The following is a 22,166-nucleotide window of genomic DNA, read 5'->3' as shown; positions in this document are numbered from 1 at the left end:
GTGGTAACTAGTGACAACCAATGTCTATGTTTATGTAATTGGGAACGCATGTCATTTTTACAAAAAATCACACCCTCCCCTCAATAAATCATGCGTTTTCTATTTCATTTGAATGAAGCAGCAGCTTGCTAGTCTAAAAGACTCATAACAGTCAGTTGCAGACGAACTAATTTACAGTGGTAGTACCAGTGTAAGCATTGCTTCAAAAAATTGAAACACGGATTCAATCATGGAAATAACCAATTAGGCTCTGAAATCCAAATTTCATGTTGAATATTAAAAAAAAACTAAAACCCTGAGACGGACCGCCCTCAATAATCGCCGCTATCAATTCAATGCTTTGGTGCGGACTGGACACAGTGCCTGAGACGTTTACACTGGCACATGTGAAGGTGGGAAGATTTTGGAAAGTAGAGAGCATCCAACAAATTCTGAAGGTATGTGTATTTTTGACATATTTTCCAAGAGGATGTCCATTATAGCTGCAAATGTTTTTGCTTTACACACTATAAGTGTTTTTTTTGTTGCAAGCTACAGAATGTGATATCTATGTTACTGTCATAGACGCGATTGTCTGTCATTAGCCTATGCATGCCCAGCGAAATAGAATTCCGTGTCATTTTAAGAAAATAAAAATGAATAGCCTATCAACTAAACAATATCAATTAGACAAATAAAATGCATTTGGTCATATGGGCACATTTTGGGCACTAATGCAAGCGCAGTCTCCAAGTAACCCCGCCCCAAACAGGTTGCACGACAAACACGCCCTGGCCAGTTGGTTGCCTTGTTTGGAGAATTTGGAGGGTATAAATTGAAGTTTAAAAAAAATCTAAATTGTGTGTGCGCTCGTATGTGCCTGCGTTCGTGCGATCGTGGTTATTGCAACAAGTTGGCTTTCTAAGAACAAAGGATGGAAGTTAAATTAAATTACGAATATCCTTGACTGTTGTGCCTTCACAATTACATACTGCACGTGACTGTTTTGTATCTCACTCAAATGTAACATTAAAGGCTTCACATCAAAGGCTATCAGTAAGTAAGCAACTTGATGTGTTTCCAGGTCTGTTCTATTTGTGCATATTGTGTTGCTGGTTTTAATGGTTCTGTTCAGGAGTCCCAGCCCTCCAACATATCTTTGCCCTAGAACACACTGCCCCTGCCAGGCAGCTGTTGAGTGGTATGTGTTGTGCCTGCTACTTTAGTCCAAAACCCTTTTGCAATCATGCCAAGACCCTGTGCTGAACTAACTGCTTTTTCTGGGTAGTGGAAGTTGAGGGGACCAGGGGTTAATGTTACCTATGGATTATTTTGAGTAGCAGGATGGTATATAAACTGCTGGGGGGGGGGGGGGGGCATGCATGAACCCTTTCAGTAATATAACCACAGGAGGTCTGAAACATGTCATACCTGCTCTGTCAGTGTTATGGATATCAGTACAGTGGGGGGATGGTTGGTGGCAAAATCTGGATCATAAAATAGGGAACATATTTTTGTATGTGTTGGAGTGGGTGCAGTATGTCCACCCAGTCCTACTGGCACCATGGCCGGTGGGAGAGTGTTTGTTTGGGGTATCACAGTGATGGGACAGTGTGTTGGGGAACTGTTGTGGGCGTTTGATCTCTCTCTGTCTCTGTCTCCCTCTTTCTCTCTCTCTGGCAAAACAGTATGGCATGGCTCCAAGCTTGGAAAACTATTTCTGGATCAGCTATGGGAAAAGTCCATAATCACTCAGCAATAGACAGCTTTATGAAAAATCCTGGAAAACAAAAGTTGACTCTGAGATTTATGGAATCAGAGTAAAAGTAAAGAATACTCTACCTTCCGTATGTCATAGTAGACTTTTCACTGTGGTCCATACATTAGTTGAAGTTGGCCTACACAAAGTATATTGTTGACTTGTATAACTTAACTGTTCTAGTTTTATCAAAGACACATTTCCTGGCAGTTATATGTTTAAAAAGAGTTAAATGATATTACTGACACCTAATGATGGAAGTTCAAAGTTTACTTTCCTCTAAAACCCTAGGCCTTTGTGTAGGTGTAGGCTAACAACAGCTTATATTTAACCTGTGGTTGTTGGGCGAGGGGGGTGGAAGTACCAGGACAACAGAGGAAGAGAGGCCTCCTCATACTTCATCCTTCCTGGGATTCTGAGAGGCTCTCCACAGCCCTTTTGTAATACAAATAAACAGGCTTCTCCTCAGTGAGTTGGTCAGTGAGCTATGACAGCCTGACCTACAGTAAGCAAAAGAGGGGGGAAATTAAGTGTAGAGGTCGTCCCTAAACTCAACTACCACCATTCTGTGGCAAGAAACAACAAATTGGCGTCAGTCACCTTCAAATAATGTGCCTCTAAAGCAGGGTTTCCCTAACTCGGGTGCATGATTTGTTTTTTGCCCGAGCAGTACACAACTGATTTAAATAATCAAAGCTTGATGATAAGTTGGTTATTTGAATCCGCTATGTAGTTCTATGACAAAAACCAAAATGTGCACCCAGGGAGGGGGGTTGGGAAACCCTGCCCTAAAGGACAGAAAGATGCATTGCTCTCGGCGGTCATGGGGTCGTCAAAGGTGCTAGGAAATCCAAATAATTTTCATGAAATACGGAATGCATAATCAGCATCTCTTCAAGTCAAATAGTTAAAGATGCTTCTAACGTGTGGGTGGAGATTCAGTACCCAAGTAGTCATCAAGGTCTGTCTCAGAGGAATTAATACATCTGAATGAAAGTTAGAAAGAAAAAAACTGAGAAAGGAAACGGCAAACTGCTCAGGGAAATGTTGGTGACTGTGGTAGTTAAGGTGAAGACTAACAGTGAAATGCTTACTGGTCCTTAAAGATCAAATAGAAATGGTGACACAGAGAATAAATACACAGTGAATAACAATAATGAGTAAAAATAACATGGCTATGTACAGGGAGTACCAATACCGAGTCGATGCACAAGGTAATTGAGGTAGCTATTCACATACTGTAGATAGGGGTAAATTGACTAGGCAAAAGGAAAGGTAATAGAGGAAGAGGCTCTAGGGTCTCTGGCATGATGGTGTTGATGTGAGACATGACTAGCCTATCTAAGCACTTCATGGCTATAGATGTGAGTGCAATGGGACGATAGTCATTTAGGCAGGTTACCTTGATGTTCTTGGGCATGGGGACTATGGTGGTCTGCTTGAAACAAGTTGGTATTATTCAAGATGTTCAATATGGTTCAAGACACACTCTAATCACATCTGTACTTTTTCAATGGCAGGCCTCTTTGGTAGATAATGATGTAAGGAAGGGTGAACTTGAAAATATCCATATACTGAAATAGTACATTGATAAAGAGGTTAGCAAAGCGCTTCAGTGTTACATGTAACACAAGGATATTTAAAACAAGTTAAAGTACTTTGATTTGATGGTCCTATATCAAAGCTTAGAATAACTCAGAGTCTGCATTAAAGAAGACTTGGACTGGAATGACAACTTCATGAATTTCCTTGAGTGGTTATGAAGAGCCTCCTGAGTGGTTATGAAGGGACAGTTTCTAGCAGTAATTACATTTTTATATAGTCATATCTTGAAACTGTTTGTCCTGGTCTGCAAATCAGTGAATAAATACATCTAAATAGTGTAGAGCATTAATTTTTGCTTAACTACAGGTATTATACTTACCAATTATATCTTTAATTAAGTGAACTACCTGGGATGCTGGTAGACCAATTATATTAATTCCTTGAAGCTAGAATCCTTAATTGAAACAATAAGAAAGCTGTCACCTCAAATTCATAGACATAGCTAAAGATGCAAGGAATGACCAATGATCGTAACCATAGCCATGTTGAGGCTATACAGTGTTTGTTCCAATTCACATTGTTTACAAACATTGGAGTAAAACAAGCTCATGTTTTAGGTTCTGATGGGGTATGACAGTTGAACTAAGCTGAGGCATTTAAGTTTGGATTTTTTTAAGAATCAACGGGCATACATATCATTAAAAAAAATACCGCAACCTAAGGATTCTATCTTTAGCACTGTCTTTTGTTTTGAGTTGACATTCTGCTTAAACTAGATTAGGGCTAACTGTGTGTATGTCGCACATGGTTCGTCGAACGCCAAACTCTTCTTTTATTTTTATTTTACTAGGCAAGTCAGTTAAGAACAAATTCTTATTTACAATGACGGCCTAGGTTAACTGCCTGTTCAGGTGCAGAACGACAGATTTGTACCTTGTCAGCTCGGGGGTTTGAACTTGCAACCTTCAGGTTACTAGCCCAACGCTCTAACCACTAGGCTACCCTGCCGCTTTGAAACAATGCTGAACCATCAATCCGTGGACAAGTCAGTGCGACATTTTAATTTATGCCGAAATCAAAAGGAAAAGTTCTCGCAAATTCAGAAGGCTATCGTGTGAAATATTGTTTTTGAAGTGCTGTCTTTATTTTATTCGTTTGGTGTGCTCTGGTGTAGTTGTCAATGGACAGGCACCTTTCCCCCCCACTATTTTATTAAGTCATACAAAAGTTTTACTGTGCGTGAAGTTTCAAATGTATTTGTCATTACTGAAGGTCTCTCGCTCTCATGAAAAATATCAATCTACTATTACTACAAAAAATGTACGCTTCAACCAATTTTATTTACACTAATACCACAACTATCCCTATTGCCACTACTAGCTATCATTTCTAGCTACTAACACTATTACTACTATTATCATCGTCCCTATATTTGTGATACAAATAATAATCATGGAAATAATAATAGCGAGGGTTACTGCTTAATTAGAGAAGAGATTGTGGATCTGTCTCAGTCTGTACTTTCGTCACACGCGATATCTCAGACAGCACTGTTCCGATTTTGACTCAATTTGGATGAATTATGCGTCTTGCCATAGATCCGTCATTTACAAAATGACACTGATTGGCCCAAGGGCGAGAGCTATAGTAATTAACTGAAATGTGTTAGTCACGCGCAATATCGCAATTGGCCCAGTGTCAGGCAATGAGTGGCAAATACATATTTGGCTGCAAGAGGAGCCAACACTCCTTCGTCAATGAGTATTTAACATTTTTCCTCTGGGTTTAATATATATATATATATATATATATATATATATATATATATATATATATATATATATATATATATATATTTTTTTTTTTTAAATAAATGGAGTATTTTCTTCAAAGAATGACTCTTTCTGAATAATATTTTTTTAATGGCGGAGGAAGTGCATCTCCATCTTTACTTCCCCTGTCGTGCATTGACTACATATACACACTCCTCTTTGGGTAGCCAAGTCTTTTTCTGTCTCTTTTCTCTATAGACAATAAAGCCCCACAGTGGAAGTGTCATAAAACCTAGCGGTCAAACAGGGACATTTTTCTAATCTTTTTTCCACCAATAATTTTTCCCATAGGGAATTTTATAATACTTACAATTAGGTCTGTGCTATGTGTAGGTTTACCCTGGCTTGACGTTTTGATAACCATGTAAATCTCTCTCGGACAAAGTGTCTTATCAGTATATTCAGCTCTATTTACTCTCAGTTTTGAAAATGCTAATTAGATTTAAAAGTAGACATCATGCAAGACCTCAAATCCCTGCAAGCTCCTGCATGTCATCTCTAGTTGACACCTTTGCTAACAGGTATTGTCAATTTAAAACTTGGACAAGACAGACGATTGTCGATTTAATAAAAAATGTTGCCAATTTATTAATTACTAAATGTAGTTAACATTAGAATCCAGAGATTCTTACAATTTCCTTGATTTGGCAATCTCATCCAGATCATCATGGCATTTGTAGTTCTTTGTGATAGCCACATTAGCAGCTAATTAGCTTTTCACTTTGGGTGGATAAATACAGACATGTATTGATCAAAGTCACCTTGTCCTAGAGATTTACAACGTTATCAAAACATCACACCAGGGTAAGCCTTCACGAAAAAGCCCTTATTTGAAGTGTTTCTAAAATCTCCTATTGGAAAAATGAATGGTGGAAAAACAATTGGAATTATTTCCTTGTTTGACCCCTAGGTTTTATGGGTATTAGTACTCATTCTGCGGTACTGTATTGGTGGTCACTGAGCTTGTATCTGGTCATGTTGTTTCTGTTTTGTATTTCTGAAAGGGTAGAGCGATTCTGCTAATTTATAATCTCTTTTTAGGGCCGAATAGCAATTTGGTATATAATTTGTTTTTGTTTCATTTTCCCAATATATCTAATAGGAGGCTTTAATTTCTGTAACAATCTGATTGATTTCCCTGTGTGTGTCTTTCTCTCTCTCTCTCTCTCTCTCTCGTGTCATGTGACACTTGACATTTTTTATATAGTGAAACAAGTCTGATTAATTGATATCATCAGGATGTAATATCCTGCTCATTACTACTCAGTTCATGATAACAACCAGACTGTAATTACAGTTCTCATTTCAGTTTGTTTTCCTTGGCATAGGAGGCAAATAGCAGTTTTACAGACTGAAAGGGAATGGGAAGTTGCTTGATAGTGAAAGGGTGTTGTATAGCGTTGAATGAGAACACTACTGAGCACTTGTGACACCAGTGTCCGTCCTGGGACTTTGGTCAGGTGACAAGCCATTGAAGAGATATAGAACCCTCTATATAGGCTACACCAGCACACTGCCTGATAGAGAATGATGATGTAGTATTTACAGCCTTATCCATAGATTTGGTTTTACCTTCAAACATAAATGGATGTCAAATTGATACATTTGTGAAGTGAAACTATAGAAACTGACAGTGTTTAGCAGTTCTCAAACTATATACGTTAACTAGGCACTACATCAGTTTTGAGCAGTTTGATTAAGTGATAGTTAGTTGTATTGTTAACAAATGACAAAATCATATTACTACTACAAATTATTTAATAAAAAAAATGTTTTTACTCAGTGTGTTTGTTTTCCTTGTATAGGAGGCAAATAGTAGTTTTACAGACAAAGGAAATGGGAACGCTGCTTGATTGTGAAAGGGTGTTGTATTGAACAAGTGTGACACCCGTGTCCCTCCTGGGACTTTGATCAGGTGACAAGCCATTGAAGAGAGTGGACCCTATATATAGACTACACCAGTGTATTGAGTTTCTGGGCCAACCGTGCGCCTCTGTGGATTGTCCTGCCATAGGGGTCAGCCATTGGGCTTGTGTTCTGCCTCTGTACCAGGTCTAACCCCCCCCCTCCCTCTCTCTCTGTATTCCTCTCTTTTATCTCTCTATCCCACACCCATGGTCACAGATAAAAGGTCAAATACTATTTACAAGAGATCTAGAGCAGAGCTGCAGTAAGATGCTGTGGCTCCCTTCTTAGATTGTGATCCACACCCATCTCTGTGTGACCATTGACAGTTATGACATTTCCAAAGAACCCGGAGTAAGGAGCGAGAGAGCTGGAAGTGTGTGAAGTGTGTGACTCATCCTCCCTTACTAACAGTCTTCCCCCACAGCCCATAACAGTCTTCCCCCAAAGCATTCCACATTCTATCCTCTCTTTTCCTCCGGTCTTTCTCTCCCTTTGCTGATGTTTTACACTCATCATTTTTTAATAACTCACTAAAAATGTTTTCATATGTCTCTTAGTACTCAAAGATCAATACTTCTATGCTCCCGTTCCAGCTGGAATTTGACTGTGCTTTATAATTCAAAAGGTTTCTTTTTGCTGGGTTAGCGAATTAACATTTTGTAAGAAGAGTGTGGATTTCACGAGGGACAAGCTTTGTATACTTTTACATCAGATTTCAGCAATCTTCAAATAAACATCCTCGTCTTTCTTGGTATTATAAATATGCACATTCCCTGACCATGGGCGAACGGCTGTGACCTGTTTTGAGTGGACATCCTGTTCTGAGACCCTGCAATGTGTGTTCCATCAGCACATACACATAAACAAACATGTATTTATGTTGTCTCATATAGTAATCAAATCTAATCTAATTTTATTTGTCACATACACATGGTTAGCAGATGTTAATGCGAGCGTAGCGAAATGCTTGTGCTTCCAGTTCCGACAATGCAGTAATAACCAACAAGTAATCTAACTAACAATTCCAAAACTAATATCTTATACACAGTGTAAGAGGATAAAGAATATGTACATAAAGATATGAATGAGTGATGGTGCAGAGCAGCATAGGCAAGATACAGTAGATGGTATCGAGTACAGTATATACATATGAGATGAGTATGTAAACAAAGTGGCATAGTTAAAGTGGCTAGTGATACATGTATTACATACGGATGCAGTAGATGATAGAGTACAGTATATACGTATACATATGAGATGAATAATGTAGGGTATGTAAACATTATATTAGGTAGCATTGTTTAAAGTGGCTAGTGATATATTTTACATCCTTTCCCATCAATTCCCATTATTGAAGTGGCCGAAGTTGAGTCAGTGTGTTGGCAGCAGCCACTCAATGTTAGTGAGTGATTGACTGTAGACCCTGCCACATACCTCTTGTGTCTGAGCCGTTGAATTGAGATTCTACTTTGTCTCTATACTGACGCTTAGCTTGTTTGATAACCTTACGGAGGGAATAGCTGCACTGTTTGTATTCGGTCATATTACCAGTCACCTTGCCCTGATTAAAAGCAGTGGTTCGCGCTTTCAGTTTCACGCGAATACTGCCATCAATCCACGGTTTCTGGTTTGGGAATGTTTTAATCGTTACAATGGGTTACAATGACATCTTCAACGCACGTTCTAATGAACTCGCACACCGAATCAGCGTATTTGTCAATGTTGTTGCCTGACGCAATACGAAACATGTCCCAGTCCACGTGATGGAAGCAGTCTTGGAGTGTGGAATCAGCTTGGTCGGACCAGCGTTGGACAGACCTCAGTGTGGGAGCTTCTTGTTTTAGTCTGTCTGTAGGCAGGGATCAGCAAAATGGAGTCGTGATCAGCTTTTCCGAAAGGGGGGCGGGGCAGGGCCTTATATGCTTCGCGGAAGTTAGAATAACAGTGATCCAAGGTTTTGCCAGCCCTGGTGGCGCAATCGATATGCTGATACATTTTAGGGAGTCTTGTTTTCAGATTAGCCTTGTTAAAATCCCCAGCTACAATGAATGCAGCCTCAGGATGTATGGATTCCAGTTTGCAAAGAGTCAAATAAAGTTCGTTCAGAGCCATCGATGTGTCTGCTTGGGGGGGAATATATACGGCTGTGATTATAATCGAAGAGAATTCTCTTGGTAGATAATGCGGTCTACATTTGATTGTGAGGAATTCTAAATCAGGTGAACAGAAGGATTTGAGTTCCTGTATGTTTCTATGATCACACCACTTTTCGTTAGCCATAAGGCATACGCCCCCACCACTCTTCTTACCAGAAAGGTGTTTGTTTCTGTCGGCGCGATGCGTGGAGAAACCCGCTGGCTGCACCGCATCCGAAAGCGTCTCTCCAGTGAGCCATGTTTCCGTGAAGAAAAGAACATTACAGTCTCTGATGTCACTCTGGAATGCTACCCTTGCTCGGATTTCATCAACCTTGTTGTCAAGAGACTGGACATTGGCGAGAAGAATGCTAGGAAGTGGGGCACGATGTGCCCGTCTCCGTAGTCTGACCAGAAGACCGCCTCGTTTCCCTCTTTTACGAAGTCGTTTTTTTTGGGTCGCTGGCTGGGATCCATTCCGTTGTCTTGGTTGAAAGGCAGAACACAGGATCCGCTTCGCGAAAGTCATATTCTTGGTCGTACTGATGGTGAGTTGACGCTGATCTTATATTCAGCATGGCCAATTACTGTTGAGTGGTCCATTCAAAAGGGAGCTATTGCTGCAAATAATTTCTACCATGAACCAGACCATAGAAGTATATCAGTTAGAAATGCAGCCGCTCCCCTCTACTATTTCCATGCTTGTGATTCCTCTCGTCTTACAGTGCCTTGCAAAAGTATTCATCCCCCTTGGCGTTTTTCCTATTTCGTTGCATTGCAACCTATAATTAGTTTCTTTAATTTTCATTTCATATAATAGACATACACAAAATAGTCCAAATTAGTGTGATGAAAAAAATAACATGTTTCAAAAAAATTCTAAACGGAAGTGGTGCGTGCATTTGTATTCACCCCCATTGCTATGAAGCCCCTAAATAAGATCTGGTGCAACCAATTACCTTCGGAAGTCACATAATTAGTTAGTTTGCACACAGGTGGACTTTATTTAAGTGTCACGTATGTGTTTGTGTGTGTGTGTGTGTGTGTATGTAAAAAATCTGTTCTGAAAGGCCCCAGAGTCTGCAACACCACCAAGCAAGTGGCACCTTGGTAACCAAGGAGCTCGCCAAACAGGTTGGGGACAAAGTTGTGGAGAAGTACAGATCAGAGTTGGCTTATAATTTTTTTTCACACTTTGAACATCCCACAGACCATTAAATACATTATAAAAAAAATTGAAAGAATATGGCACCACAAAAAACCTGCCAAGAGAGGGCTGCCCACCAAAACTCACAGACCAGGCAATGGGAGCATTAATCAGAGAGGCAACAAAGAGACCAAAGATAACCCTGAAGGAGCTGCAAAGCTCCACAGTGGAGATTGGAGTATCTGTCCATATGACCACTTTTAGCCGTACACTTCACAGAGCTGGGCTTTACGGAAGAGTGGCCAGAAAAAAGACATTTCTTAAAGAAAAAAATAAGCAAACACATTTGGTGTTCGCTATGTGGGAGACTCCCCAAACATTTGGAAGAAGGTACTCTGGTCAGATGAGACTAAAATGTAGTTTTTTGGCCATCAAGGAAAACGCTATGTCTGGCACAAACCCAACACCTCTCATCACCCTGAGGACAACATCCTCAAAGTGAACCGTGTTGGTAGCATCATGCTGTGGGGATGTTCTTCATCGGCAGGGACTGGGAAACTGGTAAGAATGGAAGGAATGATGGATGGTGTTAAATAAAGGGAAATCCTTGAGGGAAACCTGTTTCTTCAGTCTTCCAGAGATTTGAGACTGGGACAGAGGTTCACCTTCCAGCAGGACAATAACCTTAAGCTTACTTCTAAAGCAACACTCAAGTGGTTTAAGGGGAATATTTAAATGTCCTAGTCAAAGGCCAGACCTCAATCCAATTGAGAATCTGTGGTATTACTTAAAGATTGCTGTACACAAGCTGAACCCATCCAACTTCAAGGAGCTGGAGCAGTTTTTCCTTGTAGAATGGGCAAAAATCTCAGTGGCTAGATGTGCCAAGTTTATAGGGACATACCCCAAGAGACTTGCAGCTGTAATTGCTGCAAAAGGTGGCTCTACAAAGTATTGACTTTGGGGGGGGTGAATAGGGGGGGTGAATAGTTTTCAGTTTTTTGTTGTTGTCTTGTTTCACAAAGATTTTGTATCTTCAAAGTGGTAGGCACGTTGTGTAAATCAAATGATACAAACCCCACAAAAATCTATTTTAATTCCAGGTTGTAAGGCAACAAAATAGGACAAATTCCAAAGGGGGTGACTACTTTCACAATCCACTGTAGTTCACCTATGCTCACTGGCAACACCTCTCTTTGTCCCATATAGAAAAATGTGGAGGATCCCAGCGCTATGGCTTCCGGTGCTTCTACTGGCCGTTGAGGTGAGAGACTCCTGAATATGGGTGTTTTTGTCTGATTAGAAACTATATAAAAGGGGCTGTTAAACATCCAATAGGTATGCCACTGTGAAGATTTGGGGACCATGCTGGCGTCCGAGGAGGTGCCCAACATCCCTTTGTCGACCACCGTGACCCGCAGCCAGATCCTCTCAGCTCAGTTTGAGTGCTACCTGAAGATCATCTATGACCCACCACGCAATGAAGTTGGTGAGGCACTACACAGACGTGCACACACATACAATATAGCGGCGTGGTGCAGGTCAGGGGGGAAGTGACTACCCTCAGGTCTGAAAGGAGGGGAAGTGGTCTTTGTGTCCAAGCTGCCCCTGTATCTCGACCTCACTAAATAAAGGCTTTTGAAATGTTGTTTTGCACTCTATTTCTGTACATACAACCTGGACACAGACTTCATTGTATTGTTCACTAGGACTGTTTTTTTTTAAGTGACTTTTGTTTGCACAGCTGTTGCTCTGTTTTAAATGCATTTATACTATTTTCAATGTAGTAAATCATTAATTTTGAAGAGACATTTTAAACATTTAACAGGTGTCTGCTTTTTAAATCTGTTTTTCATTACTCTGCTTTCGCAGGGAATAAGAGACCGTTTTCACTTTGTCTTAAATGCCTCAACACTTTTATGGTGACAGATTTAGCCCTAGGTTTTTTAGACGTTTTAGAAGTTCTTATATCACTAACAATGTCAACTCTCTTTATATTATGTCCATGATATACTAAAACAGTTCAGAGATAACAAAGGCAATGAACCTAAACATTTGAAACATGAAACAGTTGCATTACTATAATACACTGTACACAGCTCCTCTTCTGTTGTCGCCCCTTGCAGGCACATTCTGCAACCGCACGTGGGACGGCTGGCTGTGTTGGGATGACTCTGCACCTGGCACGGCCATGCAGCTCTGCCCTGTGTACTTCCAAGACTTTGACCCCTCGGGTAAACAGCCCAGCCACACATTTAACAATCACAATTCAACTGACTTGATATTTAATAATGATGCCTTGCCTGAAGTGTTTTTTGACACCCATCCTCTCCCTGTGTCCATTCAAACAGAGAAAGCAACTAAAGTGTGCAACTCGGACGGACAGTGGTTTCGTCACCCTGAGAGCCACCGTATTTGGTCCAATTACACCCAGTGTCAGATGTACACTAAGGACAAACTGACGGTATACTTCTAAGACAACTTGTTTAGTAATTTTGACAGTGGCTTAGACAATTTTGTTAGTCAATTTAGTGATTGTTTTTAAGTTCATCTCTCTCTATTGTGTTCATTTAGTTAATACCTGTTAAACTCTGAGGGTTGTTTTGGGCCCACGGAGCTTAACTGCTACCCACTCTGTCAATTTCAGTCAGAAAATAGAAAGTGTCATATCTTTCGAAAGCTACAGCACTTGTATTTTTTAAAATCTAGCTCAAATCTTACTGCTGGCTATGTCATAAGAATCCTCCCATAGGCCATAAATCATGTGCTATGCTATGGTCATAGTAATAGAGTATGTAATTTAGGTCAAGTCACCAAAAGTGCAAAAACGTTGTATGAATGGAAAGAGTACACCCTGGTGGTCAGCATAACGCAATACATTTATTTTCCATCCACATTTTATGTCATGACTTTGAATGCATCCTCCATATTCGCTGTTGATCTCTTGTGCTGTTGATCTCTTGTTTCCAATGGGAAAAATCTATCGTAAAATAACTTTGAATTTCCTTCGCATGCCTGTTACATTTTTTTTTAATGATAACTTTTGGGTCATTTTAAAATGTCAGGCTTGAAAATCCGTTCAGCCATTTTTGGACTGAGGTACTACCCAAACCAGACGCCTCTAGTTTCAAGTGGTCATGTCACGTGATCTTCTAGTGGACGAACTGGGAATCTGACATGAGTTGATTACATCAGTGAAAATGTTATGACTTCCGCTTTCTCCTTATACAGTGCCTTCAGCCTGAATTAAATATGGATGAAATTGTTTTCTCACACATTCAACACACAATACGCCATAATAACAATATGAAAACATGTCTTTAGAAATGTTTGCAAATTTGATTTCAAATGAAATACTGAAATATCTCATTAACATAAGTATTCACACCCCTGAGTCAATACATGTTAGAATCACCTTTGGCAGTGATAACAGCTGAGCCTTTCTGGGCAAGTCGAAGAGCTTTGCACACCTGGATTGCACAATATTAGCACACAAGCTCTATCAAGTTGGTTGTTGATCATTGCTAGACAGCCATTTCCAAGACTTGCCATAGATTTTCAAGCCAATTTTAGTCAATTGTAACTAGGCCACAGCAACATTCAATATCCTCTTGGTGTATATTTGGCCTTGTGATTTAGGTTATTGTCTTGCTGAAAGGTACATTTGCCTACCAGTGTCTGTTTTAATGCAGACAACCAGGTTTTCCTCTTGGATTTTTCCTGTGCTTAGCACCCTTTATTTTATTTTCATCTTAAAAAACACCCTAGCCCTTGCCTATGACAAGCATACCCATAACATGATGCTGCCATCACCATGTTTGAAAATATGAAGTGTTAGTGATTTGTTGTATTTGCCCCAAACATCACACTTTCTATTCTGGGTGAATTTCTTATCCACATTTTGTCAGTTTTACCTGAGTGCTATATTTCAAACAGGATGCATGTTTTGGCGTCCTCCTTTTCATTATTTTCATTAAGTTTAGTATTGTGTAGTAACTACAATGTTGATCCATCAGTTTTCTCCTATCACAGCCATTAAACTTAAAAAAAAAACTTTTAAATTGGCCTCACTATTGGCCTGATGGTGAAATCCCTGAGTGGTTTCCGTCCTCTCCGGCAACTGAGTTAGGAAGGACGCCTGTATCTTTGTAGTGACTGGGTGTATTGATACACCATACAAAGTGTAACTAATAACTTCACCACGCTCAAAGATTCAATGCCTGCTTTTTATTTTTTTTACCCATCTAGCAATGGGTGCCCTTCTTTACGAGGCATCTAAAAACCTCCCAGGTCTTTGTGGTTGACTAAGTTTTAAATGCACTGCTCAACTGAGGGACCTTACAATTATCTGTATGTGTGGGGTACAGCGATGAGGTAGTCATTCAAGTGTCCATGCAACTTATTATGTGACTTGTTAAGCACATTTTTACTCCTGAACTTATTTAGGCTTGTCTCAACAAAGGGGTTGAATACTTATTTACTCAAGACATTTCCGCACTTGATTTTTCATTAATTTGTAAACATCATTCATTAATTTCTAAACAACAACAATTCTCCTTTGACATTATAGGCCAGTGACACAATCTCAATTCAATACATTTTAAATTCAGGTTGTAAAACAACAAAATGTGGAAAAAGTCCAGCGGAGTGAATAACTTCTGAAGGCACTGTATGCATAGCATTCCTGTAAGAAGGCATGGCACGTTGCATCAGGCCTGCACTTTTAAAATGGCTGTCTTACTATAGGATTTTGCACATGTTTTGAGTGCCAGGAAAAATATTTGACAAAAAATATATCCTTTTGGAATGGTAATTGTGACATATTTTATTTCAAACCTAGACTTTAAAATGTCTTATTCCCTAACATGGGGCCAATTTTGGGAACGTTGTTGCTGTACACCTGTATCAGAATCCCACGGTTCTTACCTTTTCTAACAATACTAGGCATGCGTTTCTTGGACTTTTTGAAGTCTAAATGTATGTAATGAAGGGAGATTACATGTTATGTGTCGTTTAGAAAATATCACCAGATGGTGTCTGAGTTTACCAGGTTAAAGAAGGGAATTAATGCTTCCCCTTCTTGCCCAGTTTGCGTTTAGCTTGTACTACTTGGCCATTGTGGGACATGGATTGTCTGTGGTATCTCTCATCATCTCACTCTGCATCTTCTCCTATTTCAAGTGAGTCATGCATTGTTTCATCTATGGACCCACCAGATAGACTGTGTTCTGAATGTCACTTTAGTGTACCTTTTCACTGTACACCCTCTAATCAAAGGGATTTTGTTTGTATTGCTCTTCCTACACCAGAGCCCTCTATTCTAAACAGAGGTCTTTGGTTGTTCCCTACATTGCAAACATTAATTCACATAGTCAAATGAAAGACTGAGCTTTCCGATGACCCTATACGAGCCAGTGTAGATACATTTACACACTTGTTTGTTTCCTAAGTGTGCCTCACTCTGTTCTAATCCTCCCATTAGGAGTCTGAGCTGCCAGAGGATCTCCCTCCATAAGAACATGTTTCTGTCCTTTATCTTCAACTCCATCTGCACCGTCATCTGGCTCTCTGCTGTAGCCAACAACCAGCAGCTAGGGGCCAGCAACCCTGTAAGTACTGTGCACCTCTGCCATCAGGGGGAATAGCTACGAGTTGAACTCTGTTAGTGAACATTTTGAGGTGCTACACTCCACAATGTGTGGAAATGAGTGCCAGTGACCGCTTAAAGTTTAGCATTTTATAAAAACAACCTCTATCCTGAGGCTTCTCCCTGTGTTGTTCTCTCTCAGATTGGATGCAAGATCCTGACAGTCCTGAACCAGTATACGTTTGGATCCAACTACTTCTGGATGCTGTGTGAGGGGATCTACCTGCACACTCTCATCATCGTGGCTGTGTTTGTGGGAGAGCAGAAGCTGGGCTGGTACTATGTCCTGGGTTGGGGTGAGTGACTACATCTTTATTTTTCACTTTTCAAATTGCTGTCCTGCTCTGCTGTCTGATTCATTGTTGTTTGACCATCCTGATCCCCTAGCACATAATTTACTTACATTGACATTTTAGTAATTTATCAGAGGCCCGGGGTGCGGTGAGTTATGTAAGATACTCGAGGTAGGGTTTCAGAAGTTTTCGCAAGATAGGCAGGGACTCCTCTGTCCTGACTTAAGGGGGAAGCTGGTCCACCATTGGGCTGCCAGGACAGAGAATAGCTTTGGCTGGGCTGAGCGGGAGCCGCCCTCCTGTAGGGGTGGGAGGGCTAAGAGACCGGAGGTGGTGGAACGGTTGGGATGTAGTGTTTTGGCATAGCCTGAAGGTAAGGAGGTGCAGTTCCCCTTACATAATGTGCAATGAGTCTTCTATGCTTTCATATCTCTATCACATTGAGTGAATGATTGGTATCTAACACATGGAAACTGCGTGTTTGATTGACCATTTATTCAGTTCCAGCCATTACCATGAGCCCGTCCTCCCCAAATAAGGTGCCACCAGCCGCCTGTGCTTTATCAGTTCTTGAACCTCTCCTCGGGGACGCCCATTCGATCTATACCAGAGCTAGCACACCTGATTCAACTTGTCAACTAATCAAGCCCTTGAATAGGTAAATCAGGTGAGCTAGTTCAGAGCTACAACAAAATTGTGAAATGTCTGGGGGTCCCTGAGGAGAGCGCCATTTGTTATGTCATATCTATGAAGGCCTTATGGAAGCTCGACAGTCATGTACTCCTCCGTCTCTCTCCCAGGCTTCCCCATCATTCCTGCCATCACACATGCTGTGGCACGTGGGCTCTTCTATGATGACAGGTAATGTGTCACAACTCCCTCTGAATACAGTGCATATTAGTGGCATAGATTGACATTCTGCGCTTTATACTGCATTAGAACATTGTCAGTTACTGAAATCTCAGTTAAACTCAGAATCAGATGTTTCTGTCCCAGTTGAGCTCAGGTTTGTCTCTGTCTCCCAGATGCTGGATCAGTTCCGACACACACCTGCTCTACATCATCCATGGGCCTGTCCATGCTGCCTTGCTGGTGATTCTGCACTACCAAAACAAAGTGTTCTTTTTTAATCTAGTATTAGGTTTGAATTGCAAGTAGCCAATTGCTCATGGAAAACAATCAATCACTGAATGCAATCACTCAATTCACTCACTCTATTCCTCTTCAACACTCTCTCTCCAGGTGAACCTGTTCTTCCTGCTCAATATAGTGCGTGTGTTGATCACCAAGCTGCAGGTGACCCACAGTGCAGAGTCTAATGCCTATATGAAGGTGGTGAGAGCCACTCTCATCCTGATCCCTCTGCTGGGAGCCCAGTTCATCCTGGTTCCCTGGAGGCCAGAGGGACGTAAGGCCAGGGCCATCTACGAGTTCATCATGAACATTTTTGCACATTTCCAGGTATAGATTGGATGGTGCTGCTCACAGTTCTATTCTATACAAACCTAAATCGATGTTTGGTAGCATAGACAGTGCCTTACAAAATGAATATAACTAGCCTATATACAGTATGTATCATGTGTTCAAAACATTGGAATAACCTTTCCACACTCAATATTCACTGAATTACTTTTATTTTATATAGGGACTCCTGGTCGCAATTATATTCTGCTTTTACAATGCAGAGGTAAGTGCCAGCATTTTAAATATGATTATTAAGTTCAGTATACCTATTACAATTTACATTTATATTTAATAATATAATCATGATCATTTAGAAATTCTTATGTATTTACTGAGAATGTTCAAGCTAGCATTTATGTTGCTCTTAAACCACTCAGTGTCTGGTTCCATAGGTGCAGGCATGTCTTAGGAGGAAATGGGCACAGACCAAGCTGGTGTGGAAATGGACAGATTCCTACTCCCACTACAACACCAACTCCTCTGGGACCGAGACGAGTCGCGCTACAGTCAGCCTGGAGCTCACCGCTCCTGAGGAGGACACCGTCATTAAGCCAGGTGGCAGTGTGCACTACCGAGCCAATGGACAGAGCAACGGCAAGCGCTGCACCAACGGGGAGATGGACACGCCCAGGATCCTGGAGACCACGGACATCTGATAGCACTGCACTGTCACTTCCCGTAGGCACCATCACCTGATGCCGTGACAAACAGGCTCGCGAAACTCACAGATTGGCCACAGACAATTGATCAATGCAGAAAATGGGGGCCATGACCTTTTGTGTCATTGTAAATGTTGGATCACACACGTGGTAAGAATATACACACAAATGTGTACAAGATACACATGCAAACACACAGACAAAAACCCATATACAGACATCTGATAATGGATGAGCAGCTTACAGGGTCCAGTTGAAACCTTACAGACAATTATTTGCCACCAGATGTATATACATTTCACTGTAGCTTTTCATTGTTGCTGATTTTGGCCTTAGGCACAAGATATTATGGAACAATCCCAGTGATAAAATGGCCCAATAAAGAGGGCTATCTCTGGCAATGTTTGATATTGGCCTTCAGTGCCGATCAGTGTCTGATGTAATCAATTCCTGTGGGCATATTGGACAGTATATACACTGGCAAGAAAGTATGTGAACCCTTTGAAAATACCTGGATTTCTGCATAAATTGGTCATAAAATTATCTGATCTTCATCTGGGTCACAGACAAAAGAGTCTGCTTAAACGAATAAAACAATTATACGTTTGTCTTTATTGAACACACCGTGTAAACATTCACAGTGCAGGGTGGAAAAAGTATGTGAACCCTTGGATTTAATAACTGGTTTACCCTCCTTTTGCAGCAATAACCTCAACCAAACGTTTTCTGTAGCTGCGGCTCAGATCTGCAAAACAGTCAGGAGGACCATTCTTTACAAAACTGTTTCAGTTCAGCAATATTCTTGATGTCTGGTGTGAACTGCGAGGTCATGCCACAGCATCTCAATCGTGTTGAGGTCAGAACTTCTGTTAACCATTCTATTGTTGATTTACTTCTGTTTTGGGTCAATGTCCTGTTTTATCACCCAACTTCTTCTGTTGAGCTTCAATTGGGAGACAGCCTTACATTCTCTGGCAAAATGTCTTGATAAACTTGGGAATACATTTTTCCGTCGACTATAGCAAGCTGTCTAGGCCCCGAGGCAGCAAAGCAGCCCCAAACACGATGCTCCCTCCACCATACTTTAGTTGGGATGTTGGTGTTGGTGTGCTGTGCCTTTTTTTCTCCACACAGTGTTGTGTGTTCCTTCCAAACAACTCAACTGTAGTTTCATTTGTCCACAGAATATTCTGTCAGTAGCGCTGTGGAACATCCAGGTGCACTTTTGCAAACTTCAGACTTGCAGCAATGGTTTTTTTTGGACAATGGCTTCTTCCGTGGTGTCCTCCCATGAACACCATCCTTGATTAGTGTTTTACGTATCGTAGACTTGTCAACAAAGATGTTAGCGTGCTCCAGAGATTTTTGTAAATCTTTAGATGACACTCTAGGATTCTTCTTAAGCTCATTGAGCATTATGCGCTGTGCTCTTGCAGTCATCTTTGCAGGATGGCCACTCCTAGGGAAATTAGCAACAGTGCTGAAATTTGTCTTACTGATGAACATTAAGGCTTTTAGAGATACTTTTGTAACCCTTTCCAGCTTTATGCAAGTAGACAATTCTTCATCTTAGGTCTTCTGAGATCTCTTTTGTTCGAGACATGGTTCACATCAAGCAATGCTTCTTGTGAATAGCAAACTCAAATGTTGAGGTTTTTTTATAGGGCAAGGCAGCACTAACCAACATCTCCAATCTCGTCTCATTGATTGAACCCCAGGTTAGCTGACTCCAATTAGCATTTGGAGAGGTCATTAGCCTAGTGGTTCACATACTTAATCCAACCTACACTGAATGTTTAAATTCTGTATTCAATATAGACAAGGAAAAATACAATTTGTTTGTTATTAGACACTATGTATGTCTATTGTTAGGGTTACATACTTTCTCTAGGCACTGTAAGTGTTGGTATATTAGGAATTTCTGGTGTCGTTTAATTATTTTTTATTACTGACACGGCTAAGGCTATATTGTAAAGGTTTGGATCAGTATTTTCTGTCACTTTAATGAAGTTGAACTTATTATTTAAATGTGTTACATAAGCTTTCCTTTTTTAGAAACATGAAATGACTGCTTAACTTGGCATAGTTCTGACTGCTGAATGTTAAGTTCTCTGAGGCAAGTAAGATGGCAGTGTATAAGGAATACAACACAATGAGGAAAAGTGTGTGCTGTGAATGTCTAATATTAGAACCTGTGATGAGGGAATGCCCTATGTCTGACAACACTTTTTATCCAGTGTTACTTCCTTATGCTTTAGCGAATCTTGTATATTGAGTTGCTATACACAATCTTTGAAAAATCAAAGAGGATACATGTATTATACCGCTGAGCTGCAGTTGAACTGTGCATACTCTGTGTGTGTGTAGTGGGGAGAATTTACTATGCAGTGTATGAAAAACATTCCACTTTAACTTCCAAATAAATTGTGTTCTAAGTGTAAAAAAAAATAATTTAATAAACATTTATCATTTTGGTTTGTGCTAGAGTTTTCTTGTCCATTGAATAATGGTTTTGGGGATATATTTTTTTTACAATGTAGGTCTGATTCGCTCAATCTATTAAAATAAATAAGGAGTGAAAAGCTTTTGTTAAAAACGGACACTCATTGACTTTAGTTAAACTTGCAAGTTGAAAGGGGATATTTCTTGCAAACCGTAAAGATTGCTATTAAAAATGGGCTGGTGCTTTTCCCCAGACTCATTTCATCTTTGGTGGATAAGGGCCTGTGTCAATCCTGTCTTAGAAATTAAAGTTACTTTTTAGGGGCTGGTGTTACTGCTTTTTCTCTTAGGTTAGGTAGCTTTTTTTATGTGGAGAGAGGCCTAAAGTAAATACTGGATCACATGAACCTTACAGATAATGCTGGCCTAAATTGGATGTAATGGCAATTCTTTATTATACACTATTGGTACAGGTTGAGAGCAGTTCATGAGGCGTTCACATAATGTAGGTAATTGACGTTCCAGACGTAGGTCTTTAGTTGGGTGATGTTCCCATTTATTGTAGATATTGAAGATGATGAACATAAGGCCTACCGTGCAACGTGAAGAATTGCACTCCATAATAGTTTGTGGGAATATTGTCACATCCTCTTCTGCTCCTCTCCTCCTGCATACGACATCGCCAGAATACTAACGACCGGTCCTTGGATTCATCATTACTCACACCTGGCACTCATCATTATGTACACCTGTTCATGATTCACACCTAGACTTCATTACCATCATCATTTCCTCCACCTTTATATGTCACTCCCTTATGTTTTCTCACCAGTTATTGTTCTTGTTTATCGGCATGTAGCCGATAAATGTAATTGGAATTGTCTCGTTACTGGTTTCGCTGTTTTATTAAACGTTTCAGCTGCTTCCTGACTCACAGCTCCGTTATTACAAATATTCTCTGAAAGTCGATTAAAAAAACTTAGCCTCTATTTAAATAAATTATCATCTGACTGTTTCTCCAGCTTACAATTTTGCATCTAGCACCTCAGCTAATTGGTTTTGGTGTACAGTAGATTCTACCCATATATACAGTTGAAGTCGGAAGTTTACTTACACTTAGAAGAACACTCGTTTTTCAACCACTCCACAAATTTCTTGTTAACAAACTCTAGTTTTGGCAAGTCGGTTAAGACATCTACTTTGTGAATGACACAAGCAATTTTCCAACAATTGTTTACAGACAGATTATTTCACTTATGTTTCACTGTATCACAATTCCAGTGGGTCAGAAGTTGACTAAGTTGACTGCCTTTAAACAGCATGGAAAATTCCAGAAATTGATGTCATGGCTTTAGA

The 22,166-nt window shown here is 40.3% G+C and overlaps 1 protein-coding gene across 3 annotated transcripts; it reads left to right on the top strand.

The window, feature by feature from the left end:
* Window positions 1-331: 331 nt before the first annotated feature.
* On the top strand, window positions 332-20,842 carry LOC135528189 (calcitonin gene-related peptide type 1 receptor-like). 3 transcript variants are annotated; one of them, XM_064957095.1, is made up of 13 exons: window positions 332-437; window positions 11,515-11,569; window positions 11,644-11,794; window positions 12,432-12,539; window positions 12,657-12,769; window positions 15,394-15,485; window positions 15,788-15,914; window positions 16,095-16,248; window positions 17,046-17,106; window positions 17,271-17,337; window positions 17,488-17,706; window positions 17,891-17,932; window positions 18,102-20,842. In XM_064957095.1, the coding sequence occupies exons 2-13, from the start codon at window positions 11,519-11,521 to the stop codon at window positions 18,363-18,365; spliced, it is 1,449 nt and encodes a 482-aa protein (XP_064813167.1). In that variant the 5' UTR covers window positions 332-437; window positions 11,515-11,518; the 3' UTR covers window positions 18,366-20,842. The 3 variants fall into 3 exon arrangements, with proteins under 3 accessions (XP_064813167.1, XP_064813168.1, XP_064813169.1); XM_064957096.1 differs by lacking the exon at window positions 332-437 and adding an exon at window positions 785-1,035; XM_064957097.1 differs by lacking the exon at window positions 332-437 and adding an exon at window positions 10,803-10,866.
* The last annotated feature ends 1,324 nt before the right edge of the window (window positions 20,843-22,166 follow it).

This window comes from Oncorhynchus masou, chromosome 33 (assembly GCF_036934945.1).
Source record: "Oncorhynchus masou masou isolate Uvic2021 chromosome 33, UVic_Omas_1.1, whole genome shotgun sequence".
Lineage (NCBI taxonomy): Eukaryota > Metazoa > Chordata > Actinopteri > Salmoniformes > Salmonidae > Oncorhynchus > Oncorhynchus masou.
Note: the sequence above shows the minus strand (reverse complement) of the source record. Positions and strands in the feature narration are given on the sequence as shown.